Genomic DNA, 27,739 nt, shown 5'->3' on the forward strand with positions numbered 1-27,739 from the left:
ACCTATAAATTAGGTCTGCCTTGTTGAAAGGCATACCTTCATTTCATATTTCAATCTAAAAACCTAAAGTCAACTTCATTAAATTCTCTAAAATAAAATTGTCAGATGTTTCCCCATAAACAATTAAAAAGCCTCAGGTTTTTTGTGAGCAAAATACTACACAAAATCTGTATAATTTTTATTGGCTTTCTTTATAAGGTTAATACCTATGTTTTGAATCAATTTCAAGAAATACCCAATTCTCATCTAATATAAAACCAACCAAACTTCCATTCTTAAAAAGGAAGGAATATCTTACAGAATATCATATTTATAAAATAGAATTAAGTTCCTTAACTTGAGATGCCTTGAACATTCTTTATCTGAAAATGAAAGTTTTTTTTTTTTTTACTATGAACAGTAATAAGCATCCACCATAGAAAATCAACCATATAAAAAACCAATGGAAAAAAGCACCTGTTGGCAAACCTATGGGATATCTTTTCTCTCCCTTTCCCAGCAGGAGGGAGAAATTGTCTCTTCTTGATAATGAGGATCACTTACGAATATTGTTTGTGTTTTCCCTGACTATGTCTGTCTTCAAAAGGTTATCGGCCAACACAAAAGCACTTTCCTCCACAGTGTCAAGTAACATGGTGGCTGCACGCAGCTGATCACTTGTCGTGAGGTCTCGCCATGCATTCAAAGCCTGTGGCTGGAGCAGGTTGTTAACTGTCTCAACCATTGCCTGCAGAGAGGAAGAACAGAATGACAGAGGTCTCTAGTGAGCCCACATGAGCTGTCAGACATCTGAGAGTACATGCTACCCAGCAAGCAGGGCACAGCAGTCAGCATGACTACAGCATTGTCCTACCTTCCCCTGTGACATGCTACAGCAGAAGGCCTCATTATTTTCTACTATAAACCCCATTTGAGTCTTTGCTAGGCAGGGGGAAAACCTGCTTGTATTTTGAATGACAATAAAAAAGTCATGTTAGATTCTTAGAATCAATAACTCATACTTTCTCATGATTTTGACCACTACACCTAGAGTATGCTTTAAAATTGTATATTTTCAGATTAGGGGAAAGAATTACTTAAACCAAGCCCAGGAAGAAAAGTTATCTTTTCCCCATAGATCCCCATAAAACTGGTGGCCCAACACAATGAATACAACTCAAAACAAGGTCTCTAGAGAAAACACTCCTTGATTCCATTCCAGAAAAGATAAGGACTAGCTAAGCATATCAATTTTCTTAGCTAACTAGATAAAATGTTAGAATGGGAAAAAACATCAAAGCATGTAAACTACCAGGGGCTCCCTATGTATTGCATGTCTATAGAAACTTTTCTCATGCTATTTACCATCACAGAGGTTCATAAACAGTAAGGCTATACTATTTATAGTCCTCAGGGTTTTTTTCTTTCCTTGAAAGAATCAGCAGGTACACTCACACATAGAGACAAATTACCACATTTCATATTGCTTCATCCACATTTCTACAGTTGCGAGTCCTGTGCTTCCTAAGTTTTGCTTTGAACTTACGTTCCAAATAAAAGTTATCCTTCTTCAACTAAGCTCTATTCAAGAGCTAATTTGGACATATAAAAATTGTAAATTGCAAAAATATCAGACTTCTAGTTTTAAGGCAATTATTACTGAATCAACCGATCACTAAGGCTCAAACTGATTAAGAAAAAAAAAACATACCTGGCTAGCCAATGCAGGCACAGATTCTAGGTGGCACATGAATGTTTTTTCAACAGGGCTGAACTTTGCTCTGTTTGTGTGTTGGTAAGCAAAATGGGCTCTTAGCACTTAGTTTGACAAGTGCCATTGAAAAGTTTGGTTTGTTTCCTTTGAATAATTCAGTGTATTTCATTAAGCCTTACTAGGTGCTAAACCCCAGGCCCAAACCCCTATTAGGTGTAAAACCTATGTGGGTGTGGATTGGTAACTAAGGTGGGGCCTAAGGTGGGGCTAACTCAGGGGAGGGCCTAGTTTACAAATGAGTTTGAGTGATAGGTTTGGGACATCAGAGGGTCTTAGACCACGAGTTTAAGTCGCCTCTTTGTGACGACTTTAGGTCACGTGGGTGAGTCGCATGTGTGACTTACCCCTGATGCTGAAAAAGATATAAAACCAGGGGTTGGCCTTCTCATCTTTGGAGCTCTTACCCACAGCAGTGGTGGCGCACATGACTCTGGGCCAGCCCTTGTTCTGAGCTCCCCGGCTGAACCTAGATGTTGGTAACTATGAATCTGTATTTTGTCTGTCTGTTGATGTTTGTAATTTGTTTGTATTTTGTTCTGAAGTTCTGGGTGCTGGCTTTTTCCCCTGAACTAAGTGAATGCTGTCTGTATGCTGAATTAAAATAAGCTTGTGAACCCCTTAGCATTGCTTTCCTTACTAAAGCAGATCCAAAGAACCTGTGTTTTTGTGGTGTGCTTGTTGTTGGGGTTGTGTTGGTCTTTCACCCCCACAACAGCTGCTAGCCGGATTGTGGAAACAGTCTGCCAAAAGTAGGATGAGATGGTAGCACTATCGATGGCACTGAAGCATTTTCTTCTGGTTGGTGTTTTCTTGGTAACTAACTACAACTTGTTTAAAAAAAAAAAACTATTTCATAATGAAACACCTTGGTTGCCAATCAACACTAGCTTTAGCAACTAATTTGCCTTTTGATAAAAGTTGTCTTTCTTGGAATTTTTCCAAGATGCTGAAAGTTCTGGCCACAAATTACCACCATCACTCTTTTCTGGAGAATAACTCCTCAGCTGGCCTTTTTAATTCACTCCCCCTTCCTCTCCCAACAAGTTGTTTTCTTTTTTTAAATAAAAATGAACAAAACAAAGAATCTCAAATGGCTTAATTGGTTGGTATTTTCACACAGGATTCTTTGGCTCTTCCCCTAGTTCTTTTGAAAGCATGCCCATAAAGGGGATGAATGTGTCCCCCTTGGTCATGGAAGGAACTACCTTGAAGGATCTTCTCTTAGGAAAAAGGGAAATGCCAAGAGGGAGATAGGGTAATACAGAAATATTTAACATCTATCCTTAAGCCAAGTAGAAACAAGAAACACTTTTAGGGTAAAGGAATCTCCCCGCCCCAGGGGTATCTGATACTTTCTGAATCAAGAGTCTACATTGATAAAAAGAAGAATCTGAATGCATCAGATAGAACTGCCTTTCCTTCAAAGTGTAAGAATCTGATGAATAAAAGAATAGATTCTCCTACTCAGATCTATCTACACCGCATCTGAAAGGGAAACTTCTCTGGGCAAGAAAACAGTTCTGAACTCTAACTTATTGGCTTTCTTTCTTAGAAAAGGGGGTTGGATGAGGAGAAGGCCCACCTATAACTACTAAACATAGTCAATTGGGAAACATCTTAGCTATTTTGACTGTTAATAAGGGTCAGTAACTCATGTAAAGTTGACTTCTTAGAGCTTCTGCTTTTCTACTTTTTTCATCAATCTTAAGCTGATCCATATTTGAATTGGTAACAGCAACTAAAGAGACCTCAATGACTTTCCATTTACGAAATAAGCATATACTTGACATTTAAATTTTATCTGGGAATTACAATTTTTTACTGAGAAGATATGATCTATAGGAATCATTCATATTTATACATCATGTGTACATTACTGAGAACCACGAAGCCCATACGTGATAGAAATATTAAATCAGCATTTACTCAAAACCCAATAGATTGCTGAATCTCCAGAGTCTCTCAAAATAGATATTTGAAAACTATTTGGTGAATTGAATTGAATTGCATTTCAGTGTAACATATCTGAATTAGCTGGCACAGAAAGGAATGTTTCAGATCTAATCCTTCCATGGAAAAAGCCCATTTCACAGTATAATGATAGGGTAGAAAGAACATTGGATTTTGAGTCAAGTGGCTAGCTAAATTTTTTTTTTCATTCTCTGCTTTACTTCAATTTTGGAGGCCTCAGTTCCCTTTTTTTTGTAAAATGATAGAATTGGACTGATCTGTCTGTAATAAATCCTTCTTACCCCAACACTATATCTTAGAGGACTATGTTCCAGATAGCAAGTCCAAGAAAATATAAGCATAAGTTATTCAGGTGATTATAAAAACTGTATTTAGCTCTTTGCTTTCCACCCATCCTACCATTTAGCCTGGCCACCTCCTTCCCACTGCCTACTGCTTATTATTCCTTCTGAGCAATTGTTCCAGAAACCATTCTCTGATTACTTAACCCCTTCAGCTTTGGAAACTTTGCTCTGGTCAGTGATTCATTCAGAGCAAATACTTACGCCTAGCCACTCTACATCCCACACCTTGGTTTATATTCCATCCAACTATCTATCCTGGTCATCTTCCTGACATCTACCCTACTTTCCAAGTACATACTGGATTCCTATCTTTTCAGTTTTTACTCTGCCAATAGCAATGAAAATATTACTTGTTCTGGAGAGGGTGTATCAATTGATTCTCATTACCCTTTTGACTTCCCAAACCAAAACAATCCTTTTTTGGTCCATCTATACCTAATGTCTCCCCTAATGAGTGCAAGTTCTTTGAAGGCTGGAATGCTCTTGTTTTTATACTTTTTATCTCCAATGCTTGGCATATAGCAAGCACTTAATAAATACTTTGCATTCATCCTTTCTTGGAGTGAAAATATAGCACTCAAAGAACTAAGCCAAGGCTGAATCTGATAATTCTTAATATACTGATCAGTATTTGAAAGATGAGATATTATTACATAGTGGTTAGAGTACCAGCCTTAGAGTCAGGAAGACCACTTCTGACACATAGCTATTGTGTGACCCTGGACAAGTCACTTAATCTCTCAATGCCCCAAGTAACTGTGAAGCTAAATGTCAGGGTATCTTCTGATAGGCATTGTTAGAGGGGGATTTCCTTACTGGGAATTCCCTATCAGTGAAAGTATAGGCCCAGATGAAAAATAAATGAACAAATAAGTGAAAAGAAAATGATTTCTGGTAGAAAAAAATAAAATGTACACTAGTATTTTTTTAACATTAGTATCATTTTATAAAATTACTTATCACAGTTTTCCAGTGAAAAGAAGTCACCATGTAGATAAAAGATACATGCTTCCTGTGGTTAAAGTGGAAAAAAAAATCGTTTGGGAGTTGTAGTGTCTGGGCTCAAATCCCAGTCCTGACACCTACTGATCACGGTGACCTTGGGCAAATCACAGCTTCTCTGGTCTTCAATTTCTGCATTTCTAAAAATGACAGGGTTAAACAAGATGACCTGCTAATGTCTTTGCCAGCTCTAAATCTATGATCCTATGATCCTACAAAGTTTTTCAGATGGTTGAACAAACTGACCAATTTGACTTAATGAGACCAAACTATTTTGATCATTCAGAGTACGTGCAATTAAGATTCTGTTATTTCCCCCTTAATCTTTCTGTGGTTGTTCCTATTTCCTATTCCCTGGATTATCAAAGACTAATCAGTCAGTTACAACTGCCCAATTATAAAATAATATTTCATATTTACATGTCCCATATATTAGATTTACAGAATATATTCCTCAAAGTAACACTGTTAGGGAGTTCAAGAATTATCTTTGTTTATAAATGATCTAACTCAGGCTAATAGAGGGTAAGTGACTTGCTTATGATGACCCAACTTATATATATAAAAGCTTCATGTTTTTGTTCTCCTTATGCACTTATATGTCTATAAATTCTAAATGATTGTCTATTTATATGTTTTCATGTTTTCTATGTACTTCTAAAACAGACTATGTGATTAAGTAAAGATTTTTTCTCTCTTGTTAGAGAAAATAAAAGACTACGCATGTATAGAGCACTTGATAGCCTTTCGTTTAGTTTATTGCAATTTTCCCTTAAAATATGCTGGGTTTTTTGATATGATGAATTGTAGAATAATTGTAGAATTATTAGATCATTGGGTTTGAGTTGGGAAGATCAGATTCATGTCCCTAAAGTTATAGCTAATGCTAGGACATTCATTAGTGTTCAACATTCTTTAAAAGAAATTAGTCAAAGAGGTGTCAATAACTTTTGTTTTCTATTGCATGTTTTTCTGATTTTTAATTTATATTCTGATTTGATGAAAAAGTAAGGTTGCTCCAGAATTTGTCACATGACACTTTACCATTCTCTTCCTGAAGTCTCTATGCACAATGACAAAAGAACTTGTCAAATTAAATAATGCTTTTAAGATGTACAGAATAAATGTCTAGCTGAAGTAATCAAACAACTGTGAGGAAAGATTTGAAAATGCAATACAATATGCCTCCCAGACAATAAAACACCCCATTTCACTATTTTTATTTGCTCTGAAATATGGAATGAAACATTTGATTACTTTAAACAAGAGGCCACATGACATAATGAACAAACTCAATGTCCCAAGATTGAGAATTCACATTCCAGTTGTACCACTTAACTTCTGTGTGTTTCTGGTTAAATTATTTTCTCCTTCCATAATATGAGGTCACTATAAAGTTAATGCAGTTCATTTTGTTCTTTTTTTACAAATGTACTTGAATTTATGCATGCAAATTAGTGTTGCCCTTAAAAGTAGCCACTGTAGGAGCCTATAAACTCAACAATTCTTCCATGCTCAAAATATTTTTGGAACTGCTCTTTTCCAATGGCCATCTGAGTCTGAAAGATGTGAAATGTGAAAGATTACCTCATCATCACTCACTTTGGACCCCAAATAATATATATACATTGTGATTATGTATTTGAGCTAAAAGACCTGGATCTGAATGAGTTTTAACTAGTTCCCCAAAATCAAATAAATTATCAAAGGCCAAAGATTTGTCACACCTGGGAATCTTCCAGATTATGTGCCACTGGCTTTGCAGGTAATCCTAAAAGAGGTGTTCAAAAACTACTGGAACACCACTGAATAGATGTCACCCATTTGGGTGTATAAATATTGGTATGTTTAAATGTTACAGTTTACTACAATCCCTATGTTTTAAGTGTTCAAAAAGAGTATAGCAGTGTTGTCAACATTAGCTGTTCCTGCTTGTGTATCAGTTATGTTTAGGTGAAATAGACTTGAAAAGCAGTCCTCTAGAATTTTTTCTATCTAGCCCTACTGATCTCTCTAGATTATAGGAACTTTACTTTGCTAATTGATTAATTGTTCCTCCTTTTTCTTAAGATTGGTTCACCTCATCTTGTACATGTTGGCAGTGTGGGTGGTACTCACTGGCTCAATTCCCATACCAAGCATCATCATAGTTTTGACTTCCTCTGTTTCCAGTCTGGGCCATTTTGCCCCTCTTTAGGCAACCTAATGGATCACTGCTACCTGGGACTCATAATGTTAATTCTTAATTTAGGATCACTATAGCCCCCTGGAGCTCAGAGCTTCTAAGTTCAGGAGATCTGCCAGCCTTAGCCTTCCCAGTAACTGGGATTACAGGCATGCACCATCACATCCAACTTTTCTTAGTTCTCATCCTCATTTCCTTTCCTTATAGTTATGCTCGCCTTGGATTTGGTGAAAATTCATGGTTTGCTCACTCCTCGGAACTTCTCATTCCCTGCTTCTAACCAATCTCACCATTAACTACCCTGACTGACTCACTGGGTCCTCTTGGTTATAGAAGTTGCTCTGCACCATGAACCTTGTGGATGTGTCTAGAATGATTATAATAAGGAAAAATTAATGGTTATTTGAATGTACTTAAAAATGCATAGTAAGCATAGCAGTAGCTATAATAAATGTTTACTCCTATGAGGTGTTTGTAACAATTGGATAAGGATTCTTGACTTAATAGAAGAGCAACTTTAGCTCACCAGGTGAAACAGTGGTCAAAAGAAAAAAAAAGAGTAGCTGCTTCTTACCCAGTAAAGATGGACAGAATGGAGTAATAATAGCACTCAGAATGTCATCAGGACCAGATGAGATAATGAAAGTGAAACATCTTCTAAATCATAAAGCATTATATCAATGTCAAATATTATCATCACCATTTCACTTTTCTAGATATTGGCAACACAGTTTTGTATTTCAATCCTAACTTCTTTTTTTTTTAAAATTTATTTTTAACATTCATTTAAAAAATAGTTCCAAATTCTTTCCCTCCCTCCAGCCTCTCTCATACACACTGATAAAGGAAGTTATATGATACCAATTATACATGTGAAATCATACAAAACATATTTCCATATTAGCTACATTGCAAAAAAAGCAAGAACACTGAAGAAAGTGAAAAGAATTATACTTCAATTTTCACTCAGAGTTCATCAGTTCTCTTTCTGGAAGTGAATAGCATTTTTCATCACAAGTCCTTCAGAATTGCCCTGGATCATTGTTCAATCATAACTTCTCAAGTGAGAGCCTCTGATTCAATTTATAAAGTACCACGACTTTTCATGACAGCAAGGCAGGCAATCTGGGGTTCTTTAGTTCACAAGGATAAGAACTGGGAAGGCTTATTTCCACCAAATTTAATAATTCAAATATCGCTTGTCAACTCTCCCTAAATCAGTCTCACATCAGGCTTAAAATATGATGATTTCCTATTTTTTCATCCATAATGTTAAATATGGTTTTGTATTTGAAAGTAACAGCCTTTATCCCTGGACCCTGTCCCTAGTTCCCTTGAGTGGAGATGTGCCCAAACAAAAAGTATGATGACCAAGTTTAAAAGTTCTAAAGTAGGGGCCAACTAAAAAGACAAAGACAAAAAGCTGAACAAAAAGAAGATAGAACGCACCAACTATTATTATTCTATTACAAGAAAATAGAATTTTTGGTATAAGTTTTTAAATAGTAGTTGATTTGGGGTTTATTAGGTTTTTTTAAATATATATATATTACAAACACAAAACTTAAATGTAAAAAATCAGCTGACAAAAAGAAAAGTTATATTGGCCAAGGGTAACAGAGGAGGGGAAACACTTCCTCTATTGGGCAAATTTTTTAAACAAATTGTTCTGATTTTTAAAAAAAGGCAAATCTTCATAGCATTAGGCACATTATCCCTTAGGCAAGCTGCTAGAGAATTCATAGTGGTTAAAAATATTATCCACAAACTAATTCTAGTTAGCACATTGATCTTCGTGTCAGTTGTCATATTTTATTGCCTTTATTTTCACATTTTGCTAGGCATTGAAATGTTGAACAGAATACCTGAATACAATATTCTTATTTAAATCACACACTATTTGTTGTTGTTGTTAAGTCAAGTCCAATTCTTTGTGACTCCAAGCATTGCAACACGCCAGGCCCTTCTATCCTCCACTATCTCTTGAAGTCTGTCTGAGCTCATGTTCATTGCTTCCATGACAATATATTCAACTTGTACTCTCTCATCTCCTTTTTCCTTTTGCCTTCAATCTTTCCCACCATCAGAGTCTTTTCCAATGAGTCCTGTCTTCTCATCCTGTGGCCAAAGTATTTAAACTTCAGCTTAAGTATCTGACTTTCCAGTAAACAGTCTGAATTAATTTCTTTAAGGATTGACTGATTTGATGTCTTTGGTGTTCAAAGGACTCACAAATCTTATCCAGCACCACAATTCAAAAGTGTTGATTCTGCGACTCAGTTTAACTTATAGTTCAAATCTCACAGCCATACGCTACCACAGGAAAAACCATAGCTTTGACTATACAGATCTTTGTCAGCAAAATAATTTCTCTGTTTTTTAGTATGCTGTCAAGATTTGCCATAGTTTTCCTTGCAAGGAACAAGAGTTCTTAATTTCATGGCTGCAGTTCCTGTCTGCAGTTATATTTGAGCCCAAGAATATAAAATCTGACACTGCTTCCCTGTCTTCTCCCTCTATTTGCCAGGAACTGATGGAATCAGTTGACATGATCTTAGTCATTGTTTTTTTTTCTTTTTTTTTTTAATGTTAAGCTTCAAGCCAGCTTTATGGTCTGCTATAACATTTTCCTATCTTTATGTTGCTTTGCAGGTCTTCTGTTGTTACTACAGGGGAAAACGTATCTGTCAACCTTTATTTTTCTCTGTTTTTTGTGTGAAAATAATAATACTTCATCTTTTCTTCTTGACATATTACATTACTGAGAGTTGCAATTATAACGGGAAGCAAGGGCAATAAAAAAGCACTGAAGTGAGTTGGGAAGCCTGGATTCAACAGATTCCTACTTAACAGCAAAATACATCTAGAATATAAACAAGCAAATTTAAAGATAACAAAGAAAATAGTTTTCAAAAGCTAATTATTTTGTTCATGCAGTGTCTTTAATTCTTGTTTTACTCCTGATTCTATTATCCCACCACATAAATTTGAATAAATGACTTCACTTCTCTATAAGGGTCAATATTTTCTCACTTGTAAAATAGGAAGTTTGGGTTTGTGCTTGGGGAGAACTAATTTCCATTCCACGTTTAAAATTCCTTGGTTTGAAAATAAGAATACATTTACATTCTAACCATGGTTTAAGAGAGATTTTCATGGCAATTTTTCTTTTCTTTATACCTAGCTTCATCTTTGCCCTTATTAGAAAGAATATTGTTTAAGAACAGAAAAACGAAAGAAAGGAGGGAGAGTGTATTGCATTAGTGTTTCAACAATTGGGCTAGCAGCTGCTGTAAGGGTATAAAACCAACAACAAACAGCTAACAGAATGCTGCAAGCCCAGGTCCTTTTGATCTGCTTTATTAAGGAAAGCAACGTTAAGGGGTTAACAATCTTACTTTAATCCAACATACAAATATCATTAACTTAGTTCAGGGGAAAAAGACAGCACCCTGAACTTCAGAGCAAATACAATCAAATTACAAATAGACCAAATACAATTCCTAGTTACCAACATCTGAGTTCAGCTGGGGAGCTCGACAATGGCTGACTCAGAATCACACGTCACTACTGCTGAAGCTCAGAGCTCCGGAAAAAAAAAAGCCAACCTCTGGTTTATATTCTTTTCAAGGTCAAGGGTGAGTCACACGTGCGACTCACTCACGTGACCTAAAATCATCACAAAGATGAGACTTAAACCCATGTGGTCTAAAAGCCTCTGATGTCACAAACATGTCACTCAAACCCATTTAAACTAGGCTTTCCCCTGAGGCAAGGAGGTCATCAAAGACTCCTAATTTAATCAAGGAAATAAAGACCAAACTCTTCAAGGGCACATGGTTGAATTAAGTGCTAAGAACCCATTTTGATTGCCAATACAATTAGTTACGACCATATATTATCTTCTGTTTTAAGAGAATTACTACTTTCAGAATGTTGATATTCATAGAGCTGGAAGAGTCATCACGGTGTTTTACAAAGGGCTACATTTATTAAAAGGTAAGGCAGATTATCTTTATTTACACAGGAATTTAAGAAAGCAGAGGGGTACAGTGGACAGAACAGTGGATTTGGAATCATTTGCATAGAAGCAATAATTGAAACTATGGGAACTGATTAGATCATCAGTCAAGATAGTATAGAAAGCAAAGTGGAGGCTGTGACTCATCTCTGATTTTTGGCCCCCCATACAGAGTCTCCTTCTAGTTGAACCTGCAACATAACAATGAGTTGGGAATCTTGGGACTTATGGATAAGTGCATAACAGAACCTGAATGATTATGTATTCCTTCTCTAACATTTCTATTAAGTGATTAAATCCTTGTGTTAGTGTGTAAAATAGTTTCTTTTCCTAAATTTTGAAATAGCATGGTTACTTGGATTGAGATAAATGCTTACCAAATATAAACAGCTTTTAGGTATGATAGGGGATAGAAGGAATTTACATTCAAGTAGGGAAGATAAGGCATATACTAGAATGAATATAATTTGATGTATAATGTGAAAGTACAAATAAAAGAGGTTTTAAGTTTATATTTGTTTGGGATAGGAACACAAATGAATAAGCCAATTTGGTTAGAGGGGAGGTTTCTTACATGAGAGTACCAATGGGACTGGAAAATAACTTAGAGGTCTTTAAATACCTGTATAAAGAGCTACTGAACTTTAATCAATATGAAATAAAGAACTAGTAAAGATTTTTGAGCAGGGGAACACAATAATCAAAACAATTTGCTGGGGAAATTAATTTAACAGAAGGTTATAAGATGCTTTAGAGAGGGAGAGAAGGGAATCAGGGAGATTAGTTAGAGGCTTTTAAAATTAGTTGGAAATGAGATAAGACCCAAAATTAAAGTAGTGCCGATGGAAATAGAAAAGAAGGGATATCTGCAAAAGTCTCAATCAAGGAAAAATCAATAGAAATTGATGACTGACAATGTGGGAAGCAAGGTGAGAGAGAGGGAGGAGTTAATGATGTCTTTTAGATTCAAACCTGAAAGACCAAGAGAATGGTAACAAGAAAGGAGAAGGTATGAGAAGCAGCTGGTTGGTGGAGAAATATAAAAAGGTCAGTTTTAGACAGTAACGTTTGAAAAAAGAAATCAAGGTAGAAATGTCCAGAAAATCATTTGACAGGCAGGAGTGGAATTTGTAAGAAAAATTATGCTTGGAGACAAAGATTTTGGATTCATACATCTAGAAATAATTAGAACTAAAGGGATGGATGAAATCTTTAAAAACAATATATAACAAAAGTTACTAAATTGTCGATATCCTTGAACCAACAAATCCCACTATTAGACATACACATCAAAGAAAGCTAACATAGAAACAAAGGTCTAATATATTAATAACATCAATCTTTGTTGTAACCAGAAATAAATTGGGTACCTATGGATTGGAGAATAGCTGAAAAAATAACTATGGTATATGCATATAATGTAATACTACTGTGCAAGGAATAAATGACAAATACGAGGAACTGATGCAAAACAAAATTTAGAACTAAAAAAAAAACATACATGAAAATAAAAAATGATAATATCATTAAAAGGAAGTTCAACTCTAGATAACTAACATAAAGTGGAGGTGCTATATAATAAATAATGAAACATACTTCCTTTCTCAAGGCACAGTGATAAGGAAAATCAGGATAGAATATTGTATTCATTTATCAGATACATATATCATATATCTGTTTAATTGTTTTTATTTCTCATAAGGAAGGTGCCTATTATTGAAAAATAAAATTCATCAATAAAATGCTTTGTTAAAGGGAAAGATAAATTGAGAGTATGGCTCTTTTCAAAAAATACTTTAAAGTTGAATTGTATGACCACTTCCATTTAAAAATGACTAAGTGAAAGCTACTAAAGGCTGGTTCTCTCATTTTTATTTGGTCACTATTTAAAAAGAGCACCTGTTTGAGCAATAATGAGAAATTGAAAGAGAAACATCAGGAAAGCCTTTTATCCAGCTCAGGACTACACAAAATGATAGCCTGAGCATTTGGGCCCAGGAAGAGGGATCTTGCCAGAAAAACCAACATAAGTACAGGTAAATATGTTGGAAGTCTGTGATGTCATATTGACCATGTAAGCCCACAACAGAACTCCATGTAGGGCTGCCTCAGAGGAAATAAAAGACAATTGTGAACCCTGACCAGAGATAGCCATCTTCAGAGATCTGACTAGGCTCAGAAATGTTTGCCATTGACCTGAGTACAGTCATAACAGAAGAAGTAGAATGCAGTGGCAGAAATCCAAGAAACAGAGATAAGTACCAAATAGGACCTGATCTGTTCCATTGAAAATTGCAAAAGAGAATGGAGCCTGGACACAGCACAATGTACCAAATAAGGAACTAAGCATAGTGATAAGAGTAAACAGAAGAAGACAATAAACTCTATGAAGAAATATAATGGGTCCAAAGACACACAAGGGATAAATCCAGAAAAAGATTCCACAACAATTATAAGCAGAGCCTTGGCAAGGGGAAAAATAAAAGATTCAACTATAGATATTAAAAGAGTCTCTGAAAAAATATTTTAAAAGCTGAATTTAAAAAAAAAAAGATAAAAAGGAAAGAACTAGAGGAAAGAACTGGAAGAATGAATAGTATATAATAGAAAGTAGGAACCCTTACTAGACTCTTCAAATGAGTAGTACAGATTTAATAGAACAAGACGGCAAAGTGAAAATAGAAAGAATATAATCACCCTCCCAAAAAGAGAAACTCAAAATGAAAATACCAGCAATATGAAAATTTCCAGAATATTGCAACCCAATTCCAGATAATTTCTTTCTTCCTGAGGGGGACAAAAGTACTTCAAGGAGAGAGAGTGTTCAAGTACCAAGGGACCACAGTTAAAGTCTCACAAATTCTGGCACTTATTACTATAATTGGAAGAAAACATTTGGAAATGATATGCCAAAAGACAAAAATATAAAAGTTCACAGTGAAGAATAACTTACCTTTCTAGACTAAGTAAAACCCCATAGAAGAAAAATGACCTTTTAATAGAATAGAGGACTTTCAACTGTTCTTGATGATGAGAATAAAGCTGAGTAGGAACTTGAATGCAAACATAGGAGTAAAGAACAACTAAGAAAATTAAACACATTTGAATAATAAAAAAGGGCTAAATCATGATGAAGCCTAAATTTTGATGGGAGGAAAAGAGACAAGTATCTCTTAGAATTCTGATGACTCCAAGGATCACACAGGTAAATACATAAGAAAAAGAGAGGGACTGGGAGTGGGCTTGTTTTTACAATCTTTGAAAAAGGAAGGGAAAAGAAGTACATTAAGGAAGAAGAGGTTGGAGCTGACTATTTCTCATAGTTGGGGTACAGGAGAAGAATACAGCTAGGTTTTGATTAGTGGATATGACGAATTCTCTGAAGTGGTCATGCATTCAAATTTGCACTGTTCAAAATTATGCTTATGTAGAGCATGCTAATTGTTTCTATCCCATTATTGAAATAGCAGTATGAATCTGACTAATATGACCACTTCAAGGGATTAATTTTTCCCACTAATCAGGACCTAGCTGCAAAAATGAAGAAAAATGTATGAGGGTGGAGAATGACCTATGTAAACTTTTCTGAACAGATAAAGTTTGAACACACTCTCTCTCTCTCTCTCTCTCTCTCTCTCTCTCTCTCTCTCTCTCTCTCTGTCACACACACACACACACACAAATTTGGAATAGAAATACATTAAAGTCAACAGGAAAACTGGGAGATGAGAAAGAGTGGAGACAGGGGCTTAAGAAAGAAGATAAAGTTGAGGAAGGAATAATAACTAGCAAAACAAGTTTCAATTTCAGAGGGTAAACTATAATGGAAGGATTTAGAAGGAAAGAAATAAAGAATATGAACCCTTAGGGTCTAGAGGAAGACATTTCAGTAAAGTTAACGTAGATCACTTCAATTAGAGATCATAAGTGTTGCTCACATTCCTTCTCTTTCCTTACCATCTTCTCTAAAAAGAGGCCAGAGGAAAATGTATAAAAAAATGTGATGGAGGGAAATACTCTTTTTTTAGCAATAATAACCATGAAAGAATTAGATGAACTCATCCATTAAATGGAAGATGTTCAGAATGAAACTTACATTTAGATTTACTTTGATTGTGTTGTTACAAGGGAGAGTTTTCTTTGGGGAGAAGGGAGATTAGTAATAATAATGTAAAACGAAATAAGGAAGTTTGAAAAAATTAAAGAAGCATTTTTTAAAAGCAATGAAGAGAAGAAGAATTTGAGAGGGAAGCAGAGGCAAGTAGATAGCTTTGGAATTAACATCAAATGTATTATATAATTTGATAAAATAAGTTATTATAAAATCCTCCTTTTTATAGAAATGTTCATATTTGTTAGTGCTGGTCAAGTTTAGAATAAGAAAAAAGTTATGATACCATAATTGATAAGGAATTTGTCAATCCAATGTATTCCATCACAATTTTAAGAAAACAACTCACTGGGATTCAAGTAAATAATTTACTTAGACAATATGGTCTGATTAATCTTTGCTAACTTAAGAGTTCTTTTTTCATTATTAATGCATTGATGTTGGTAGGGTAACAATACTGATGCAATTTTCCAGGTAGGCTTTTTATGCATGTAGAATGGGTCTAACTATCCAAATGATGTGTATTTATCATACCTCAGCCCATTATCATTCATAATCCTGGATAATTTCTAGCAAATATGCTTGATAATTGTTAATAATTCCACATTTACTACTAGAGAGTATTGGACTCCGACCTTTCATGGAACTGGTTGACTCTGAAGGATATCGAAAATAACAACTCATTTTACATAAATTACTGGGGGGGGCAGCTGCTGATAAATAACTGGAATCATTATCCAGAGATTTAATTGGAAGTCAAAAGATAAAAACATTACATTTCATTATATTTTGAACACCTTAAATTGCTCCAAATTGAAGAATTTTTTTTTGACAACAACAAAAACAGCTAACTGATTTTGAAACTGGCTAATCAAACTTTGTCAAGGGAATGTCTTTAATGCTTGAATCTACATGCATGTGAAAAATATAATCTGAGAATGAAATGACTCAGAAACAGGCCCAGTTGGGGTCTCTTTAGAACTTGGTCTCTTTAGAATATCACTGAATGAACTGAACATTGTAATCTCATGTTAAAGGTTAAAAATCAAAGTAACTTAGTTGGTTTATGCTAAGTTGATCAAAAACAGTTGAGGATGTTATTCATTTAGTTATTGTTACATAGGAACAGTAAATAACAGTTACACAAAATCATTAGAATCTCTCTTCTGGGAGCAATTTTCAGGAGTAATTTGTCCAGTCATCAGATGACTCTTACCTCACAATACTCAACAAATGACAATACTACACATAATTCGCGAATAGTAAATTTATGACACTTTTTGATAGTTTCAGTCTTTGATCCCGCTATGTAACTAGTTCTTCCAGAGAGTTAGGTCACTCTAAATCCTTTGAGTATTAAACTACTTCAATACATCTGTGATCTCAATGTTGTGATACTCTCTTATAACCCATCCATTTCCATCTTGGGCAACTCTTGCACATGAATTCCCACAAGTTAACCACATTAGATCCCTCTCCTCAACACCAAGGGAATTCACTTAAGATTGTCTGACATTACAAGGATATCAATGAAGAACATAGATTGCTGGAGAAGGAATGGACTTGTGTTTTCCTTAGCAAAGGAGCCTCTCATATGAGAAAACTCAACCAACATAGATGAGCACTTTCTCTGTGACATGCTCACTATCTACTATGCCAATCTGCCTCTATACTGGATAAAATACAGAAATAGCAAGGTATACATCCTTCTTAGGTCTGCTTATATTAAACAAGCAAATGAATGGATGGCTGGATGAATAAATGAATGAATGGCTGGATGAATAAATAAATTAATGAATGACAGGATGAATGAATAAATAAATGAATAACAAGAAGTTATTGTTTTCACTATTCTTTCTGCTAGATTTCCCCAATCTGAAGGGTAAAGTCTGCATAAAAAACTGCAAGTACTTACTTGATGTTAAATCTCGTGGTTTAGAGTGCTACATTCCAGGTCAGAGGAATCTAGGTAAAATCATAGTTAGGACACTTTCTACTTGGGCAATTCACTTCATGTCTCTGAGTTTCAGTCTCCTCAATTCCAAAACAAAAACTTAAACTCAAAGATCCTGAGGTCCCTTTCTTATAATCCTAAGTCAACCTTGATTTGATTTGAAAAAGTACATTTAAAATTGCAAATTTTAAATTTGAGAATTAATTCTAAATTCTAAAACTGAAATTTGGTAGAAACAAGAAAAGAAATATTCTACAAACCATCTACTATGTAAAAAGCCTGAAGGATATATATTCTAACAATAAGTGAGATATGAGCTCCTTGAGGAAGGTATAATCTAGTTTTGTGGCACATAGAAATAAAATCTAAGAGTAGAAGGTGACAGGGTTGCAGTCATTGGACTTCTGTTTGAATCAATTCCTTGAAAACTTCCATCAGCAACATGTAAATAGATAACAAGTGAATCATTCGGTTAATTATTTTTTAAAAAAGATGAAGGTGGAATTCACTATGCAAAGTATCTGTCTTTGCTTGACCTGACCTACTTGCCAAGGGAATTCTGAAAAATTATCAAATGTAACATTCTTTTTGCTAGCCTACATCTATAGATGATCCCACTACTGATTTCCCAAAGAAATCAGATTTATGAAAGGACTTACTTAGCTGTCTCAATAACACAATATCATGAACCTCTATGACATGGTATATAAACACACCTACTCTGTTTAAAAATACACATGGTTTCAATGTCTCTCAGGACAACTATGGCTATTTAAAACCATTTACTGACTACACCATACACAAGGTGAGCCTTTAAAATAAATTATTAGTATTCTTTACCAAAAGAAAACTACTCTGCTATGGTAAATTGGAGTGACTTTCTTTGATTCCCCCTTGCCTTTAACAATAGGGTGTGGAGCAGCAGAAACATGCAGGGTGCAGATTTATATTTTCTCTCGTACTGACACAAATCAAGTGTAGGTTTATCAAGCTGTGAAATATATTAAGTTCACAGAATTTTAACAAAGGGTTACCAACCACAAAAACCCACTGTGAATCAAACTACTTTCAGATGTCCTTTTAATTATATTAAATGAAAGTTTGGGTTGGCTTTGATGCTTATGGGCAAACATCTAAATCTCTTGAAAGAGCTGCTAAAAGTACTCCCTGTTGCTATAGTTAATATACTACATTGTATGCACACTGCTAGCCAATTTATTCCAGCCACTTTAACAAGGATATCCAGCCTGACAGGCCACACAGAATAGTATCAAAAGTCAAGCAAAGCACAAATCATTAGAAGACTCAAAAGTTGTTTGACACGCACCACAGAGCTCTTTGTCATACAGCCAATTAAGTGACCAAACAAGGAACTTGAGAATCCTCATTAATTTCTTCCTAGCAGTATAAATGGAGGTTAGAATCTTTCTTGTCATATGTACCACAAGCAAGCAAGGAAAACTGGCCTAATTCAATTTGCACTCTGTCGTGAAGATGCCAGTAGCTCCTTTGGTTCACAGGAAAGTAAGCATTAATACTACAAAAAAGAAAGGAGATAGACAAAAATGTTTATATGCCACGCACACTCTCAGCATCTATATTATCTGGGAAGGAATATTATGGATTTCTTATTAATCAATAGCTTTAATGATTTTAATTCTAAACTGGCTTAGGATACTTTGACATAGAGCATATGATTAAAAAAATTAGTCTAATACATAGACTTTCAATGTACTGGCAGATATATAAAACCAGGTAACTGAAAAAACAGTAAGAAATGTATAAAAGTTTAGGAAAAAAGCTCCTGTCAAAGATAGAGTTATCTCAGAGTTCATAAATTAACTAATGTTGAGAAGGAAATGGAGGGAAATAGAAAAGGAAAGTGAGAGGGTGGGGAGAGAGAAGAGAAGGGGAGGAGGTGGGAGGGAGAGAGAGGGGAGGAGAGAGAAGAGAGAGAGGGAAGGGGAAAAAAGATAGAGAGGGGAGGAGAAGGGAGAGAGGGGAAAGCAAAAAGGGGAGAGAGGGGAGAGGAAAAGGGGGAGAGAGAAGGGAGAGAAGGAGAGGGGTAGTAGAAAAGAGAGAGGAGAGTGTTAGTTTACCTATTACATTTCTGTTTTATTCTATGTTCCTCATGTCTGGTGGCTTCTTCATCAGATTATTCAAGTGACAGAAGATTCCAAAAGATGACTCAATAGGTATACGTTTATATGGGAACATCTACTTATCTATCTCATTATGCAATGTTCTCACCAGTGTACTTTCTCTAGGGAGAAGACTGCCTCTCAGATTTAGAGGACAAAGGAACCTGATACCCCTTCCCCCCAACCCCCCCAAAAAATCTTCTTCACTATGAAAAGTCCATGCTTTTGAAACTGTATTCATAAGTTGCCAGTGGTTCTTGATAATTCCAATGAAAAAAGAGACCAAGGGCTGACAAATGTTGAGAGTGACTTACTGCCAGATACACTTCAATGGATCTGTGATCTCATCAATGTGGGCAATCTCTCTTATTGTACAGATCAATATCTAACCCAGGGGTGGGGAACCTGTGCCTTCTAGGTCCTCCAGTGCAGGCCTTTGGCTGAATCCAAACTTCTCAGAACAAATCCCCTCGATAAAAGGATTTGTTCTGTAAAACTTGGACTCAGTCAAAAGGCCACACCTGAGGACCTAGAAGGCTACATGTGGACTTGAAGCCACAGGTTCCCCACCCCTGAGTCCTAACCTCATCTTCCAATTTGGTTCACATCCTCTGAAAAAGTCCATGGAGGAGCTGCCCCTCACCTGCTAGGAGCTTTCTCTAGATCTCTCACTATAGCTCATATCCCATTCAGTTATGTGAGCTGTTCATCAGTTACCCTGACTCTTTATACATAAATGAGCAACCCCTTGCCCCAGTTATCCATCATTTTGATAACATATATTATGCCACTCGTACATAATTCTTCTGTGGTGATATACTGCTACTTCTTCACATCTACCATCCATTTCTTTGTTGCCCTTGGGGTGACTTGTGACCTTGTTGTTATTGTTAAGAGTTGTTTCACTCACGTCCAACTCTCCATGACTCCATTTGGGATTTTCCCGGCAAAGATACTGGAGTGGTTTGTCATTTCCTTCTCCAGCTCATTTTATAGATGAGGAATTCAGGCGAACAGGGTTAAGTGACTTGCCCAGGGTCACACAGCTAGTCAGTGTCTGAGACCAGAGTTGAACTCAGGTCCTCCTGACTCTAGGGGCCAGAAATTTATCCCCTGTGCCAAGTCATAGAGAAGTTCAAGAAATGAAAAACTAACATATAGTATGGTGACAGATAGAGCCCAGAAATCATCTTAGCCAATAACTACATGACCTCTTTGCTAAGTAGAAAGAAAGTCAGAGGAACTATAAAAGATTAAAATATAATCTCTTTAACAAAGCATTAGAGTGGAGGATAATGGAAGAGTATGAGCAACCATAAACAGCAAAAATAAGTAGAAGAGAAAACAAGCCTATAGGATAGCCTGGCTATGAAAGTCAGCTAAATCATGTAATCCTGAAAATATTTATAATTTTGTAATAGTAACTACTATGCTGGTATTTCTATTCTGATCAGACAACAATCGAACCAACACACTTAAATTATAACATCAGAGTACTAAATATGAGGAAGTGGTAATGACACTTAAGAAGAATAATTCAGGAAGAAGAAATGAATCACACACTAAATACATATTAAAGAAATCCATGTTGAAGGTGACAGTTTTAACAGTACTTATCATGGATTGTTTTTTGAGATATGTCAAAGAAGGGAAGATTTCAAAAGGACATAAAAGATCACAAATGATACTTGTGTGAGAGTGAGAAAAGAAGAATACATCAGTAACTAAAAACCCACAGGCATTTTCAGTTCTATAAAATTTGCATGATAAAGGTCTATTTATGAATCCAGGGTATACTTTATCAAAATACAAAAAAGGAAATGCAGGCTTTCATAGAGAGTTTCCTAAACTGGACCAGATATTCACAGACATGATTGACTGAGAAGTTGAGAAATTATAAGATCCCATTGTGTTTACTGTCTGTTGACTTTTTTTTTAAGATAGAATGCCAGTTCATAATCTCTCTTCAAATAAGATATGTATCCAGTTTAGGTAAATATTCTATCACAGATAGAATTATGGGGAAAATTACTTTATGATCCTCTGAGTACCAATGCTAAACAGCATAAAACAGTAAACATATGCTCATATAACGCATTCACCAGTATCACTGAGAAGATTTTATGCAAAGTCTAAATAGAATGATTACATATTGATGGTAAGATTTTCCAAATGCTACTATCCACAGATTATATCATAATAAATATACTGAACTAACACTATAAAGCTTCTGTGATGCAATCCATTGTAATTAAAAAGACATTGATATATACTATGTATATAGTATATAACTATGTAAACTAAGAACCAAAGTGGCTGAAAAAAATGTGTTATCCAGATTAAGACAAGCAGATGGATGGATTGTTTATTAAATTAGTCTATCAGTATATGTGTATATACATACACACAAATATAATGTCCATATATATTTATTTGTATATTATAATACTGTACATATATTACATATTATACCATCATTTTCCTAAGAAGATTACATGGTTGCAGGTCAAGATGTCACAGTCTGTGATGAATACAAATAAGAAGATCACTGGTTTTAGAAGTAGAAAGGGCATTAGAAATTACTTGGTCTGATGCACTTTTATTGTCTCTCTACACTCTTTTACTTGGCCACTTTATCATTTCCTATGGGCATAATTATCATCTCCAGGCAACTGACACCCAGATACAGCTCTAGTCTCCCTCTTGAGTTACAGTCCCACATTACCAACTCCTTATTAGTTAGGAATGGATGTCCTATAGGCATCTCAAACTCAACATGTCCCAAAAAGAGATTCTTCTTCTTCCCCCTAAACCAGCCCTCCTCCCAAACCTCTCTGCTTCCATCAAAAGTACTGTCATTCTTTTAGTTACTACATCTTGTCACATCTACCTCTGTCCACATCTCTCATATAAACTTCCTTCTTCCCCTCACCAAACTATTGCACTATTTCGCTATTACTTCTCGTCTAGACTATGGACATAGCTAATTGTTCTCTCTGCTTAAAAATTTTTCTCACTCCAATCCATCTTCCATATAGCTATCAAAGGGATTGTCCTGAAGCTCACCTTTGACCATGTCTTCCCCACTACTCAATAAACTCAAGTGGCTCCCTATTATCTTTGGGATTAACTATAAATTCCTCTGTGTGGCATGTAAAACTTTCAACAACCAGCCTTCTTTCTAACTTTCCTGACCTGCTGTATATCATTCCCCTTCATCCATTTCATGGTCTTCCTAAAATGACTTTTCTTGTTGCTCTTCATGGATAACAATTCACCTGCTATCTCTATGTATTTTGCATTAGCTACCCTCCCCATGTGGATTCTCTCCCTACTTCAAAGCCCAGATCAAATATCACTTTCCATATGAGACTTTTCTTGATTCTACCAGCAGCTAGTATTTCCCTTGGCTACTTTGTACTTGTTTTGTCTATACCTAAATATACACACATTATTTTCTCCTTAATGATATATTATACTCCTTAAAGCAGGGACTGTGCTACTTTTTACATTTGTTTGCCTAGTAACTACCATAAATGGTAAACCAAAAATGCTACTAGGCAGACACATAGATGCTTAATGAAGACTTGTTTGCCTATGTGGAAACTGAGGCCTGGAGCAGTGAAGTGACTTTATTAAGTTCATACAAGTATTAAGAATCTGGGTTCCCTGAGTATATAGTCTTCTTTCTACTCTCCCACACTTGACTCCATTATAGGTAACCTAAAGAGCAACAAAGAGGCAAATGGTGGACCTAAGTCAACTACAAAACATTACCAAGGATGACTTCTATGCACAAGTAGCATGAAAGATATAGAGAACAACTAAAAAAGTAGATGAGCTCTCCATTTAATTGGAGTGAGGAATGTCAGATGGACAATCTGAATGTCACACAGGTATCTTAAGAAATACTTAAAGAACTTGAGGAAGCCCTGTATGAAGAACTTATGTAAAGAAACTGACAAGGAGTGCGTGTATGTTGAGGAGTGAAAGAAGTACCCACACTGATGAAATTATATCTATTTTAAGTAACTAAAAGGGGTATCCCTAACATATAGTACAGTATCTTCTACACACTAAGAGCTTAATAAATGTTTTTTGAATGGAGTATTTTAAAATATGCATTTATGTAACATAATTCTACGGGCTCAATTCTTAAATTAAAAAAAATCAGTCTTAACCTTTTTACCTTTCTATATCTTAAAATACAAGAAATGGGGGTTGGGTGGGGGGAATACCCTTCACAACTAAATCGGATTGCTGTGTATTTCCTTGTTTTCCTTGAATGATTTTAAAATTCTCCCATGGGTCAATTGGCTTCAGTAGGATAATGTGTTCCCCATCCCTGCAACAAAAACATTCAATCATGTGAAAAACCCATGAATTCCCAAGCACCTATTTCTCAGACCTACACAGCATAACGTCCAATGCTTGTGAGTCATATTAGAGACAAAAGATCACTTTTCCATCAACATCATGGGTTTGCCTTTCAAAAGATTTAACAATATAAGGTCCCTTTATATTCTCTCGTGTAAAAGTCCCTCTTCTATAATGAGTCATGACACAGGGAATGTTCCCAAGGCATGTTAATAGTATTTAATTGTGTCAGATATCAATCAATTTCTATTCTCTGGAAAATGCTACTAGGCGGAACTACATGTATCATCTTGAATAATGCCTACATTAACTAATTTGGTTTTCATCTCCATTTCTTTTCCCTAAGACAGTGAATTTAACAAAAGCTAGACTGTAAGAGTGTTATTGTTGTTCAATAGTCTTTCAGTTGTGGCTCACTCTTCATAACCCCATTTGAAATTTTCTTGGAAAAGATAGTGGAGCGATCTGCCATTTCCTTCTCCAGATCATTTTATAGATGAGGAAACTGAGGCAAACAGGGTCAAGCAATTTGCCTGGGGACACAGTTAGTAAGCATGTGAAGTCAGATTTGAACTTAGGAAGATGAGTCTTCCTAACTCCAGACTGTACGTGTAAGACAACTTAAAGAAGGAACCTAGAAAATTTACAAATTTGATATTGAATCTCTGAATATTATAAATTTGAGTGTCAAAAGTCTAGCCAAAAATAAGCTTCCATTGTCATTGCTTGTCACCACCTTTTAAAAAAAATGCCTCGATTTCACATTTTAGTAAAAAAAAATTAGTGTATGGACATGCTTTATATGTAATAAAGGTTAATTTCATGCTTAGTTCATTTGATGTGAAATACTCAACTACAATGTTTCATACACTTATGTTTCATTATTTTAAGAAGCAAATCTCTAAGACATTATCTATTTTTATGAAATCATATTTGACGATAAAGGTAGCAAAACCCATTGCAATCTATAAGTAAAACATAGTATTTCCCTTTCACTAATATTACCCAATTCTGTCAGATGTATAGTAAACAGTAGAAATCTTTATTCATAATCAATTATAACACCAGGAAAGCAGATCCTGAATACACTATTTTGTTAATTTCCATTAACAACTCATGTTTAAATGACCATGTACTTCATAGACTTTAAATACTGAAAGATTAATTACTTAAAATGCCTTCAATTCACACATCACAGAGGGCCAAACATATTAATAGTAAATAACACAAAAAATATTTTAAGTAAAAAATGTGGAAAAACGAAGTCAATAACCAAATGACCTGTGTATTTCTTACAATTTCCCATAATCAAAACCCGATATTTCTACCAAGTCTCTAAGTTGGCCTACAAATACTTCAATATCTTATGTGTTTTCCCTTATCTATATATTTCATGAAGTGTCCATATGTCAAGCTTCCTTTTTTAAGGGCCTCATATTTGAAGATTGGGTAACTTCAGAAAGAAGGAAAAAAATAAAGAGAAATAAGATTGACATTTTAATTTCTTTCCTTTCACGCTAAAAAATAAAATATGGTCACGCTGCAAAAGTAAATGAATATTAATATTCTATCAATACAGAATAAAATTGAACGATGTTCTGCTCTTTAGAGACAAAATTATATAGCGCCAAGGACCAAGCCAACACATAAAAAATTTGAAAAAACAGAAGAATCTGGAGGGAATTTAAAGAAGTCAAGAAAATGGTGCCCTTGTGGAAATTATACAATTAGCATTTTCTGGGAACAATTTATACAGTAACCATTTTAATATTATCTAGATTTCCCATTTCCTTGACACAGAGTGGCTGTACATATACATACATATATAATGGCACACACATATGAATGATGCAGACATACACCACCATTTCTAGTCATAGCAAGTTCAGTGCTTTGTCATGAAGAGAGATAAGTTAAGAGTGTTGGGAGAAAAAAAAAAGAGCTCAAGCACTACTCAATTCAAATTCAGAACAGGGCCATAGAATCTTTAGTCTGAATCTGTATTTATTTAGGCAGTCAGGTAGTGCAGTGGATAGCATTCTGGACCTGGTGTCAGGAAGATTTGATTTCAAATATGGCCTCAGACACCTCCTGGCTTTGTGACCCCCCCGCAAGTTGCTTTACCTCTGCCTACCTCAGTTACCTAATCTATAAAAGGGGGTGACAAAAGCAATAACCTCCCAGGGTTTGTTGAGAGAATAAAATGAGCTAATATTTTATAGGGTTCTTTGTAAACTTTAAAGCACTATATAAATAATAGCTATTATTATCTTTGTTTCTATCTTCCTTTCATTGTTTTTACCATGTGCCTTCCTAATAGATGCTACCCAATAAATCCATGATTCCATCCCCACCTTCCTGAAGAATTTAGGCCTTGGAATAAGTACCCCAACTCACCTCACAGCATAGGTAGCAATCCACCCATTTCTGATTGTATCTTCCTTTTATTCTGGATATTTCTGTTCTACAACATAACAGTCTTCCCCTTTCCGCCCCCCCTCAAGCCTGTTTATATCATGAGTCTCTCTTATATACTTTATATTTTTCCCTTCAATGTAACACTAGCTTTACTGGGCTACGGCCCTTACATATTAACATATATTTTCTCAGCTGCACATATACAATACTAACACCAGAGACAATTCAACAATTTAACACATTTATAAAAACACTGAAAGTACCTGGACATAGGCTCTGCAAGAGCGCTCTCTTTTCTGAAGCTGATTCCATAAAGACAGCAGGTTAAACACAGAATAGAAAAAATAAGTTAGTGATAGAAGAAACCAAGAAAATTTTTAAAAGAACACATCTAAACAAAATTTACTTGTGAACTACTTTCTAGAAGAGTATGACAGCTAAGCAGCAGCAAAATATAGCAATGATTTAGCAAATGGTGCCCAAGAACCCTTTCAAAATGATTCAAGCTGAAAGCTGGATAGTATCAAGCTATTAGCTATGTCAAGAAACCTTGCAACATATTAGTGGGACTTAGTAAAATACGTGCTTGTTATTAGAAGTTATATATTTCATTTCAGTTAGTTGTGAATGACAGAGAACAAAAGACAAAGTGAACCGATTTATGTCAAATGTTTGGAGCCCATTTCTCAGATATCCTATAAAATAGGCATAGACAAGGTGCGTCCTAAACTATGAGCTCATACCTACACGTCATTCTGCATGAAAATTACATATTTTGTGTGCATGGCAAATGAAAATTTTACAGATGGATATCTAGTTATGACAATGTCATCATGAGGACAAATACAAAGGGACAAGCCATTTCAAGTTGAAAGACTTGTGATTTCTTGATCTGACAGAGAATTTATCCTCATTCCTTCTAATCCTTCCACCCAGAAAAGAGAATTATACATAACATTAGAAATTTTGTTTGATAAGAAGCATATTTTGGGCATAGAGGTTGATATTTTTCTGGACAGAAGATCTAAAGTAACGATTTTTACATTTAATAAACTTTTAAATGATGACATAAAAAGATAAGGGATGCTATTTAACCTAGCAAAATAATAGAGCAAAAATCTTTGTAAGTTACTTCTTTCCTTACCTATCCTTATTTTTCCAATCCCTAAGAAGCCCAGATTATTGAAGGAGAAATTATCATGCTTTAAGAAGCAGCTATTCTGATGCCTTTTGTGTTCTAAGCCCTTCTTCCCACTTTAATTCATGCATTCTTAACTGTTCATAGAGCATTTGCTCCTCTAAAGAATGAGTGCAAGTAAATTACAGGGGCTGTCATTTGAATCAGTGACTCGAATCACTATTTTGCAGTCCTTCCTCCCTCCAAACACTCTGGAATTTGAATGCTGAATGCAATTGATTTGTACTGAGTTGACTTTGCAAACCTAATAGGATACAACTGCTT

At 35.2% G+C, this 27,739-nt stretch overlaps 1 protein-coding gene across 1 annotated transcript in view; it reads right to left on the minus strand.

Annotated features, from left to right (window-relative positions):
• The window catches only part of ADGRL3 (adhesion G protein-coupled receptor L3), a 373,586-nt gene that overhangs the window by 169,935 nt on the left and 175,912 nt on the right, over window positions 1-27,739 (minus strand). Inside the window, exons 7-8 of the mRNA XM_036763952.1 lie at window positions 26,541-26,579; window positions 544-727 (exon numbers count right to left, since the gene is read on the minus strand). Coding sequence (XP_036619847.1) covers window positions 544-727; window positions 26,541-26,579 — 223 coding nt within the window. The remainder of the gene's footprint in view (window positions 1-543; window positions 728-26,540; window positions 26,580-27,739) is intronic.

Source organism: Trichosurus vulpecula, chromosome 6 (genome assembly GCF_011100635.1).
Source record: "Trichosurus vulpecula isolate mTriVul1 chromosome 6, mTriVul1.pri, whole genome shotgun sequence".
Lineage (NCBI taxonomy): Eukaryota > Metazoa > Chordata > Mammalia > Diprotodontia > Phalangeridae > Trichosurus > Trichosurus vulpecula.